General features: G+C 38.0%; 1 protein-coding gene across 3 annotated transcripts; it reads right to left on the reverse strand.

The window, feature by feature from the left end:
* Window positions 1–340: 340 nt before the first annotated feature.
* BPNT1 (3'(2'), 5'-bisphosphate nucleotidase 1) lies at window positions 341–12,132 on the reverse strand. Of its 3 annotated transcripts, none has more exons than XM_048296758.1 (9): window positions 12,015–12,132; window positions 8,604–8,728; window positions 6,422–6,526; window positions 6,055–6,162; window positions 5,472–5,520; window positions 4,398–4,489; window positions 3,228–3,425; window positions 2,265–2,370; window positions 341–957 (listed from the first exon to the last, which is right to left on the reverse strand). In XM_048296758.1, exons 2-9 carry the CDS (start codon window positions 8,718–8,720, stop codon window positions 809–811), a joined length of 924 nt encoding a protein of 307 aa, XP_048152715.1. In that variant the 5' UTR covers window positions 8,721–8,728; window positions 12,015–12,132; the 3' UTR covers window positions 341–808. The 3 variants fall into 3 exon arrangements, with proteins under 3 accessions (XP_048152715.1, XP_048152716.1, XP_048152714.1); XM_048296759.1 differs by having other exon boundaries at window positions 12,005–12,132; XM_048296757.1 differs by having other exon boundaries at window positions 11,874–12,132.
* Window positions 12,133–12,153: the final 21 nt, after the last annotated feature.

Raw genomic sequence — 12,153 nt, forward strand, 5'->3', positions numbered from 1 at the left:
TCTGTTATTCCCAAGTATGCCAAAGTGACCTTGACTTTGGATGCCCAAAGTGCTCCAAGACTGAAGTGGCATAAACCCTGACAAAAGCATTTCAAATCGTCAGAGAGGTGCTAAGAACTCCTGCCCCTGTCGTGCTTCCTTGGGTTCTCAACTGAACTGTCCTGAACCCTACTGTATTAACACTTCATTGATCCTCAATGAATCCAGTGATCCATGAACCCTTATCAGAGATTTCCAAGCCTAGCTGCACTGTATCCTGCTTCAACTCAGACAACCCAACAAATAGCAGTCTTGGCCATCCCAGAACTCAGTGGAGAACAAAAAAATGCAGATGCCCTTCTAAGAATCAAAACTGGCAACTTTATAACAAATGGGCTCATCCATCCAGGCAAATCCTTAGTCAATTTAACACAATATACCTTATTGACAACAAAAACTATTGAGCAAGATCAGATACATGACTTAACATGATTTTGTGCCCGGATTATTAAGATGACTTTTGGTCTGCAGTGTTATGATTAGCAATATATTACACACAGTCATGAGGAAGGAAAACTCCCAAAGAATATAGAAAACACTGAAAATACTGAAAAAATGTGACTGTTTCGACGTTGTCTGCTCAACACAGCAAAACAATCTGATCCAACACCTACTTAAAGATTCTGTATAACTTTGAAATTACTGAACACCTACTGAAAGAATTCAGTTCAGATTCTATGAACCAAAATTTCAAGCTCAGTCATCTTCTTCCTTTTACTCCAAGCTCATTTTCTCAGCCTTCCAGGCCAAGTGAAGACTCTTCCCTGCTTTAAGGCACAAGAGATTCTTTCACAGTGTTTGGAATACGACTGGCATAGTAGTCATAATTTCTCAAAGTGGCAAGGACCCCAGCTGAATTCATGTGCTTCACCTCCTTGTTATACTGAAATGGATTTCCACGGATATCAGTTATCTTGCCTGCAAAAAAAGGAAGAAAAATATTCCAGCAAAAAGGAGTTGGAGTCTATTAGTTCATGTGATATAACTAAAAGCAATCTTTGGTGTACACATGCCTGTGTTCACATGTAAAGTATCTTTGATTCCAGTTTAAGTACAACAGGTTTTATATTGACTGAAATCAAATAACTATAGTGGTTTTGGGTTTTTTCAACAATACTTAAATTCCTTGTGTCTCAGGAAAAGGAAAACATCTCTCTTCCATGGATTACTTAAAATGCTTCCTGAGTAGCTTTTACACTGGCTATTGACAAGCAGCAAAGAAAAATCCTCAGTTCAAGTAAAAACCAGGGTAAGTCTAACCACAAACTCTAACATAATGTAGAAATACTCCAGCTGGTTTTAAGTGAGGTTTTAGAAATCTCTTAGCAAGAGCAACACAAATCTTTATTCAAGCTAACTTAACCAGGAGATTCCTACCTAACCCAGGTATTTAACCAAGAGGTTAAATACAGCATTGTGCTGCCCCAGATTGGTTGGGCTGCTTTGTGCTTGAGCTAACCCTGTTTAAAACTACCCCAGTTATGAACACTACAGGCTGCAGAGGAGTCAATAGTGTCATTATGAAGCCTGTTATCCTCGCCTGACAGAACTGAAGAATCAAACCCCATAATTTTAGCATATGGTGGTAAAAGGCCTATTCATGTGAAAAGAAGAATTAGCAAAAAATAATACTACTTAAAATCGTCATCAGTGAGTCTTTTCATAACTTTTCAACCCCTTAGCCCCTAGGTAAGTGAAGTGTCTCATGTTGGCTGGAGACCACTAATTCTGCTGAATTATATGAATGACTCAATTTTGGAGTTTGTACATCCAAAGAACAACTTCATGATTTGACCTATTTTTGTTGGTTTAAAGAATTCAATGCCCACATATTATATAACATGTTACTAATAATAAACTACTATACTCAGTTAGTAGGACAGCAGATTTTACTGTAAGATAGTAGCCAACACAAAAAAAAAGGGCATTTGTTTTGAAAATATTAAAATGAATATACCCCAAATTTGGGGATTTGGCTTTTTAAATTATGTGACAGTTATTGAGTTTGTTAGTCCAGGGCAAAACAGATCATATCATGCTTTTCAGAGCAAAATGTCCTTATCTCTTGGCTGTTACTGTTGATTTCAGAGGGCTCAGAGCTCCTAGTGAATCATAACTATTAAAAAATGTACAGGTATTGTCATTTTTCTTTCCATGAAAAGTGTAACTAACTTCAAATTGATGCAGTTTCCCTTATCCTGGAACTTTGAATGCTATGAACTTACCTCCCACAGCATGTAGGATAGCTTCAGGTGCACATGTATCCCACTTCTTGCACCCAGGACTGGCAAATACATAAGCAGATGCTTTGCCTTCTATAAGTTGAATGATCTGTTAAGAATAGAGTTGCAATCATTGCAAAGGATCTAGGCATTTAGAAATGGGTAGAAATAACACCAGGAAGTGGGGATTAAATCCATTTATTTATGTACTTATAGTCAGAAAAGGAACACCAGCCATTTCCTTATAGCACAAGAAATTTTATTAAGGTATAGAAGCTATACTATATTACCATTCTCAATTCAGTATTTTTGATTGTTATAAATACAGACTATAGGATGAAAACCTGCTCTCAGCTTCAGAAACAAGAATTCACTTCTTGTGCAAGTACTAAAAAAATAAAGTGGAAACTATATACATGTTGTGTTAATGCCATTTTGGGCCTTGCACATGTTGGAGGAAAGATATGAGAGGGTGTGTTTTTAACAACTATGACAAAACTAAGTGTTCAAAACTGTACCAAATGAGTGTTCCCTGTATGCAGAGAAATTTCACAAAGGAAATATAATGCATGCTTATATTTTTATCCTTTCAAATGGGCTGGTGGATAGTTGGAACAAAAGCTGTATTAACACAAACAGGAGGACATGTCTAATAATTGAGATTAAACTGAATTCCCATTCAATCATGCTGGTCTTACAACTTTTTATTTTCACCCCTAAAAACAGCATACTGGGGAAAGACAGACCTCAGCCATGACCAGCATGGCCACTGGTATAAATACACCTGTACCAAATTCTCTCTACCTCACAGCAGACTGAATGCTAGGAAGAGAAGTTGTGCTGGGGAAGGTGGAGGAAGTCTCTCCTGCATATTCATGCAAGTAAGCAAATGATTTCTTTAGAAAGTCTTTTTTTTTCCAGAAGTGCCACCTCCCAGTAAAAACAGAAGATTTTGAGTTTTCATACCTTGTTTCCTGCTCCTCCAACTCTGATGACAGCGTCTGGGTTCAAGGCAGTGATGCACTCATTTACCAGGGCACTGCTGTGGGAGCGGGTGGTAACAACGATGTGTTTGCCAGCAGGTGCTTCTGTGAGCTGAAAGCCAAAGGCACCCATGCCCAGCACTCCCCAGATTGTCCTGCCCAACACAGCATTAGCTCCTGCCTACAAAAAAAGGTACAGAGTGATGGTTAATCACACTGGTCAGCAGTTAAAGCACAAAGGGAAAGGGGTACCTAGATGTATCTTGGCATATCAGGGAGTGTAACATCAATACTGGGATATACATTTACACAGTGGCACTTAGAACTGCTTGAGAGCCCAGAGTGAGAAATTGGCTCTCTTTCCCTCTAAGGCAATGACATAATTGACCCTTTTCTTATCTGTGACACTGTCATGGTGCATTACATCTGCCTCCAGTGACTGGCAGATTAATATTTGTATATTTCTGTACTTCAGGCACAATCTGTAATTGAAAGTATCTTGTAATTTGAAATATTTTTTGATACATATCACACAGAACATGATAGCATTACATCAGCTCAAGGGCTTTTTCTTTAAACTCCAGTAAGTTTAATTAATCAGGCTGTATCATGAGCTCCCTCCAATAATACTGAAATAACCTCCAAAAGTGTAAATGCCTGTAGGTTGACCATCCTGGACTTATACCTGAAACCTGGCATGATACACTCTAACCCAGCTGTCAGTGACAATCTATGCTTGGTTTATTTGTGGCTGCAGATTTATGGCAGTTACCACTCATTGCAAATGCACCCGTTGCATGGATTTACTAAAGAATTTCTAGCAAAGACTGCAACACAACTGATCTGTACTTGTTTTACAGTATGTACTTTATATGGACTGTAGTAATTTGTACAGTATATATGTAGTATATCCTGTATTAGTGTATTACACCAGCCTCAGGATTCAGTAGGGCTGTTAGTATGTTCCTGACATTCAGTTCCTGGAAACCAATATTTAAAATTGTATATGTTTAATAAAAAACCCAATACCTTACATTACAACATTAACTCCACTAAATGCCAGTTTTGAGTTGAAAGTGTGCTAACTGAAATGGCTTAGGAGTTAACATTTAGAAATTACACAGTGCTTCCAAATAGATTAATGATTTAATACCTCATAGTTGTAATATGGCTGGTTAATAACTCCTGCTATTGCTTTGCCTCCATAGGCAATTCCAATAAGAACCGTTACGTGGTCAAGGAGACCTGGACAGAAATAACAGGAATGTAGTTATGCTTGAAAAAGAGAAAGATCTTTATAAGAACATAAACCTTCAGTAAAAGTCCACAAATCAATATGCAGGGTGGTATCTAAAAAATGCAAATAGTAATCAGGATTTTCAGAGGTTGATATAATTTTTTAGTCATTTAGCCTTGAGGTCTGCTAAAAACTGCCCCAGATAGAGTTCTTTTAATAGAGCTATGTTATAATTAACACATAATGAGAAGGAAGTTTAAAGATACAACTACACAGCAGAATATGGTGACATTCTTCTGTAATTGCAGTGGGAGTTGTTTAATGCTATTCAAAACTAGCAATTTGTTGACAGTTGTACATTTCTTTCCCCAAAAAGGGGGAAAAAATCTGCCTAAAAGATTTTACATTAATCAACTAAAAGATGCATTAGGAGGCAAAAGTGAGGTTTCAGCATAATGTTTCTTGGAGGCTTTTCTTTTTTTTCTTTTCTTTTCTTTCATTTGAGGGTCTATTTCTATAGAAATTAGACTTTGCTGAAAATAGTTTCTTCCCATAACTGAAGAATCGTGATTTGTGGGAGGATATTTGTTTCATTTTGAAAGGGCTAAAGTACTGCTGTTTGAAGAGGAGGATGTAAATATAATCGAGCATATTCCTGTGTGAAGGGGAGATTTAGTCCTTCAATTTGAAGACTTGCAGAATTCTAAATTTGACCAAAAACTTAAGACAAGCTGCCAGCAGTCAAAGGCAGCTCTTTGCATTCTGAAATGATAAAAACTGGTCAGCACTTAGTAGCCCATCAGGAATATCCAGTACTGGTTGGAACTCAATGGAATGAATAAATACATTCCAACCACTCAAAAAGTACAGAAACATCAGCCTTATGAAACAATATTGTAAGTAACTTCTTTGATAAAACTATTTACATGTATATGCTACTTTATGACATTGCTGGGTTTTTTTATCAACAGAATTAAAAGAAAATCCAACCTTCGGTGTACTCTTTGGTTCCATCCAAGGGATCAACCCATATTACAAGCTTAAAGAATAAAAAAAATAAGGAAAATTACAAATACAAATCATGTAAGTTACCACACAAAGTATATATATTTTACTTTAGTGCTTTTATTTCCTTATGGCAGTAAAGAAATAAAGAGCTCCAAAATTTTAACATTATCGTATGACTGAAGCCTATAATACTGTTTTACACAAAAAAAAAACAAGCTTAAAAATTGACTGGAATGTCTCAGCAAATCTCTTAATAGAAGCATGAAGGATTAAACTGAACATGGAAATGAGATTACATTCTTATGTCCAAACTAGATTCCTGCCAAATTAATTTGAATCACAAATTGTAAGATGCCAATTTCCACTTCCCATTACTGCACACAGGAGCATGCAGCATTTCCAGCTCTGGAGGTGTGATTCTCGTGACTACATTTCAGTTTTCAAACGAAAAAGAAAAACTGGCAACATGGAAAAAAGCTTTTTTTCCTTCTACTCTTAGCTAAAACCAGAAAGTAGTACAGATAATGTAAAATAGAAAAACACAGGCATAACATTACCACATTACCTCTTCCTCTTTAATTCCTGCGTACTGAGCAGGACAAGGTTTCTTCAGTATTTCTTCACAGTGACCATCTTCAATTAAATCCTCAGTTACATCATCAGTGGGCAGTTCCTAACAAAAGAATTCTCAGAATTATTAGAAAAATGTTTTGGAATCATCTCAGTTTGTCTTAGAGCTGTGTATTTGACAGCAGCTTGATAAAGCTAATGAAATGCAAAGGTGAAATGGGATGGAAATACCTTTTGTTTGTTGCTTTTTGGGTTGGCTTTTTTTAAATTAAAACAGATGTTTCCCTAAACCCAGCCAAAGCAAATTCCAGTGCAAGCTACAGCAGGATAAGCTGTTAATATGAAATAAAGGAGGTACTTACTTCTTCTCCTATGATTGTCACCTTGGGAAACTTCCGTGCCAGGGAAGCACAAATGCTCATTTGTACCAGTCGGTCAGCTTTGGTCTGCAAGTCATTGGGTCCAGCCTGTCCAAGAGTGGATAGGAATTTGTGAACTAAAAAAATACACCAGCACAGTGGCCCATACAGCACTCTAAATATTTACCTTGTAGTGAAAAAAAAGTCTAATTTGGTAAATCTTAACCTAGTAAGTGACCTTGCGAGAGGCAGGCTAAAAACTGCAAGATGCAGAGTTTCCCTGTGCACCCCAGAGCTAAGACAGATTGGTCTGACAGCAGAACAGTGGATTTGGTGCCCCCAAGGTGGCATAAAAAAATGACTGCAAGCTTTCCCAATGTTGTGTAGCCAAACATATGTTGCTACATGGGTTACAGTAATCTCCTGAATATTAATAAACTGCTACATAGAGAAAGTGGGTAACTTATTAACACTTTTTTCACCCTTTAGGTCCAAAGATAGAATCCCAGTTAAGAAATAATTCTCTTAGCATTGGAATTTAGAAAGACAATTTATCCAAGATTTGCATCTTAGTTGAATCAAAAAATTTTATCTGCTGGTATCTTATTTGCTGACAATATGAAAAGTGTTTTCTCCAGCTACAGAAATTAGCCACAGGAATGGAATATTCCATTTAGAATCATGTTATGAGTTAATTTTTCATGCTCAAAAGTGGTCTGTCCCTTAGCCAGCTGCTAATTTTTAGGAAATGATATTTTTCTTTGAAATTTCCCTCTCATTCCCTAAAAAATTTGGTTGAAATTGGTCCTGAGTTTAGACTCAGATAGATCAAGTTCACTGAAGAGAGCGTCCTCTGTTCCTCGACACAAACCCAATAAAACAGTATAAAGTAGTTCTTCAAAACAGGAATCAATAATGTAAAAATGGGTGGACTAAGAGTCTGCCTACCAGCTGGAGGGGGGAAAAAAGTACAATTACTACGAAGAGAAGCAATATAAATTGAGAACTTAGAGATGACCGAGGGAAAGAAAACTCTGGATATCAGGAGACAAGATGGCTAAAAACTCAGCTCTTCCTGAACTAGATAAATGATGGGAGGTCACTATGTTGAGGGAAAAAGTAGAACATTGCCTTCCTAGATGTTTCAAAAGCTTTCAGTAAGGCCAGATCTTGGAATTGGTCTTGACATTTGCTGGCTGCAGAAAGAGGATGAATGATGAGAAGCAGCACTTTCTTTCCTTTCTGTTCTGCATCTCTTCAGACTGCAAAACAGAGGCACATGCAGAGGTTCTTTTGCATTCTTCTTCTTCCTTTAGCAGCCACCTTTGGCAAGAAGCTTGCAGGATTTTCCAGATCCCTAGTCCCTCAAACAGGAACCACCTCTGGTTTTATTGTTTTCAATCTAATTTTGTGTGTTTGTTACTACCTCATTAAAAAAAAATTAAAAGCACATGTAAACAGTCTTACTTAGAACCAATATTGCCTGTTACTTTTGATCACTTTTGAATAATGTAAATGCCTGCAATGTACAGACCAAAAATAGTGTATCTATTTAATGAAGTCCATAATCTTGTTACATACCTGTAAAGCTAGAATTGACTTCAAAAGTTAATTCCACCTATTCTAGCACTGTAATCAAAACAAAGATCCTGGCTCATCAGTGCAATTTACTAAATTACAGCAAATTAAGAATTTTAATACCTGTTTTCTTTTTAGAATTAAATTTGAAGCTCTGAATTTATTTTAAAAGCTGTGATTTACAATAAAATCTGAAGCTGTTTTTTGTTTTAGGAAATTAAACAATGATTTATTCGAATCCAAAATTCATCACAGGCACAGTATTTTAAGATGTAATAAAGATGTTAGAACATAGGTATAGAAATTAACAGGAAATATACATTATTATGAATTTTGAGGTACTATGCAAACCTTGTGTTTTGTGAGGGAAATCAGGACAAAATTAATGGCGTTTCTTTTAAATGTACAAATATTTTTTTGGAAATACTGGTCAAAAGACACTTCTCTAGTGCTCTTTTAATTCTTTAACAAGGAATATTTCTTGTCTCAGAGAAGTGAGGGCTGTATTTCTTCCTACAGTTGCTGATTTTTAAAAATACCACCTCAACCTGTATCTAACTCAAGATTAACAAGAGAAGTTAAACTGGAACAAAGTAAAAGGTAATACCTTCTCCACTATGCCCAGGTCTCCTGCAGACATCACATTCCTAACAATTGTTGCAGCTTTCTCCGCAACAGAATATGCAGAGGCCACCACACGCATGAGGAGAGCTGGAGAAGCCATGCTGAATGCTGAAAAGAAACAAAAAGCAAACTTGAACACTTCTCTCTTCAAGAGAAGAAAAAAGGTAAAATATTTTACCTAACATTCCAAACAGGTACAGTTTAAACAGAGTAGAAAGGGGAAAGTGGGTTACTGCCAGTGAGTGGTAATGAGGTGAGCTTTGGCTTTTTAAAAAAATACAATTAACAAACACAAGGATGTAAAACTATTGTAGACAAGATCTTGCAAATATTCATGTTCTGTCTGACAGTGAACCTAGTTCTCACTAAAATAAAATTACATTAAAAAAGAACAGCAGCAGCAACTCTTATCATAAATATTAAGAAAGAGTCTACACACAGTACTCATTTTTTGCACATTTTGAATATGAGTTCATTTTTCCAGAACTGAACCTACAGTTGGTTTGTGCCCAGAACTCAAGCACAAGGCTGCCAGACAGGATGACATAAGCAACTTCACTTACTATTCCTCTTTTTTTAAATATAAAACAGGCTTTTGTAGATGTCCTAATTGTGGACACAAAATAGGTTAATGATATGCAGATACAGCAAACTTGTATGCAAAAGTTGAATTTAACCATCTGAATTTAAGCATCCTTTCTGTATTTCTTTAACTTCTGATTTCTTTACGGAAATCAATTTCTATCTTCCTGCCTCCCCTGAGCACTGCATGTCCTGTCATTCTTCCTCACTGCATTGTCTTCCTCATCTGTTCCTCAGCACAAACCAGTGCAATTCGCTGGGCCTTCAGTCCCCAAGTAGAGTAACTATCACTCTTGGAAAGGCTTTTCCTCCCAGCTTTTCTTTACCTCAGGAAAAACAAGTATTGATAACCACACTGCATTCTTTAAAATGCAAAGCTTTTTATGTTTTCCTATCAGTTGTTTCTGTGTAGATGACACACTTTTTGGCTGGGGCTCACATGTATGACACACTTCCAAGAAAACACTTGAGCACAGAGCCAGAACAAAATACAGAGGTACTCACTAATCACCACACAAAAGAAGATATATTATGGGGGAAGTGTAATATAACAATCATATGACAAATATTGCAATTGCAGCAAGTACTGCTTAAGTGGCAATAGGTCATTATACAATACCTTTCCTTTCTTCCTTGAGAAATCAAGGTCATGGCTGTTCACAAAACAGCAATGTCAGAAGTATCATAATCCCAAATTTAGCTGATTTAAGAACTTTTTGAGCACTTCAGTAACACCATACCTGTACCACTAAAGTCAGAAGCTCTGTGAGGCTGAAAGAGTAGGGTGATTGTGCAAGCACATTCAGAAAGCACTCTTGCTAACGTTAATTATTATTTCCTGCTGATGGATGGGAGCAAAGTGCTCTGGAGTTCTGTGGAATAGCCAAGATCCATACCCAAAGTGCACAGCGGAGCTACCCTGGACTGGTAGCAATGGTTACAGAGGAAATTTTGGAAATGCTACCTGTGGCAAAAAGCAGCTCTCAAACAGTTGTAGAGCAAATACATGTCATAACACACGGAAAGACAGATACTATTTTGAGTCTATACCATCATGTGAAACAAGTTAACAGGAAGAAAAATGGGATATAGTTCATTCCATATTAAAAATATCTGGAATTGAGAATTTCTGAGAAAGAGTTTAGAAAGTAGCATATTAGATGGGAAGTTTGGATTAAAGAATTGAGATGAATTATCAGATGAAGATAACTAACACTTTTTGCTCAGCTTCTCGTAAAAAAAGTCATTTGACCTTTTACTGTACATTTGATCCTGCTTCATAAAATGAGATAAAAACTTAATTGTTTTCAAGGCTTGATTTATTTTATGTTTGCATAAAGTTTCAAAAGACTCAGAAAACAATACAGAAATACTATCTTGCATTCTTGAAGCTTGACCCAAGGTGTTTCTTGGTTACATTTTTCTTGGCCATACTTAAGGCAAACAAATATACTTTCTGTGGTGAGCCCAGAATCTCCTGGAAAACCTTAAAATTGAAATATTTTTATGAAAAAATAAGGTTTATTAAAAGAAACTGAAATGAGAGGTTCAACACCCCTTCCTCACCACTCTGGAGTAATTACCCAATGAATTGCAAAGTATGTTATTAGTGCAAAGGTGCTTTAAATTTTTACAGGGCTGCATCTCCTGTGTGGCACGTCTTCTGGTGTGTGGAACCTTTTTGATTAGATAAGTGAATGCAGCAGCTGACTGTAAGTTCTTCACCTCTGTAACTTTCTGATCTCAAATTAATTCATTTATAGCTTTATGGCACATTCTTTCTGATGAGGGCAATGTCTAGTGTATTCTTCCAGAAAGCACTTAAGAATATATTGCTTGCTTTGGACAAAAATAGTTTGACTCTTACAGATCTGTGCAGTTTACAAATACTGCACAGCAACTATCCCTCAAGTTAAATTTGGGTATAATTTTCAAAACACACCTTGTCCTCTGAAGAGCTTCCCTCCTTTCTTCTAGCCCAGCAACCAAACTGTTGAATGATCTCGGTAAATCAGCCTGTTTTGCTACTTACTAAAATAAATGAGTTCTCCAGTTCTTGTTCCACTTTTTAATTCTGATGTATGTAAGTACTATGGGTTGACTACAATTAATTTATGAAAGCACACGAGTGATTTGTTGATGTTCCTATCTCCGTCTCTTTTACGCAAACTTCCATTTTCCAAATTTATGATTTTCCTGATGAAGGGAGAAAGTGGACATCAGACAGAACACGTCCTTAAATGCAAGTGCTAAGCTATGACTTCTTTCTTGGAACTCTTCAATGCCCAAGCGACTAGAGCTCCGTATTTCTTTACACTAAACTTCGGCCCACACCTGGTGAAAGATAAACTTTCCATTATGTAAGGGAACAGTATTTGCCCAGCAGAAACGGGCTAGGACTCGGGGTGGGAATTCATGGGTCCCAGTGCGGTTCATTTACAGGCTTCCAAGTGGGAAAGGGCTGCGCTACCTGATTTCATCAAAGAGAAAAAAAAGGGAAGCCTGTTCCTCATTCTCTTGCCATTAATATTCCCGGTGGCAAAGCGCCTGCAGCGCAGCGCAGCCAGAGTTACGAGCAGTGCCCGCGGATGCATCCAGCGGAGCGTGGCCGGACACACCACGGGTGGTCAGGGATGGAGGAGCAGCTCTGCTGGCGCAGCAGCCAACTCACCGTCTCCAGCCCCGCTTTTCGCTGGATCTCCTCCGGCCCCCGCAGCCCGTCACCGATCACCAGCAGCGTGCGGGGCTCTCTGAGCCCTTCGCGCCCGTCCCCTTGCCAAGGAAGGACCCACGTTCCAGCACCGCCGCTCACCTCCCGCAGCGCACCGCGCCCTCCGCGCCCGCTCCTTTAGGGAGGACTCGCCACCTCCACAGAACCACCCCGGAATGCCCCGAATCCTTCCGGCTCCGGGCGGGGCTCAGGCGCTTGCCCGGCCCGTCGGGAGCGCCGA

The sequence above is a fragment of the Corvus hawaiiensis genome, chromosome 3 (genome assembly GCF_020740725.1).
Source record: "Corvus hawaiiensis isolate bCorHaw1 chromosome 3, bCorHaw1.pri.cur, whole genome shotgun sequence".
Taxonomy (NCBI): Eukaryota; Metazoa; Chordata; class Aves; order Passeriformes; family Corvidae; genus Corvus; species Corvus hawaiiensis.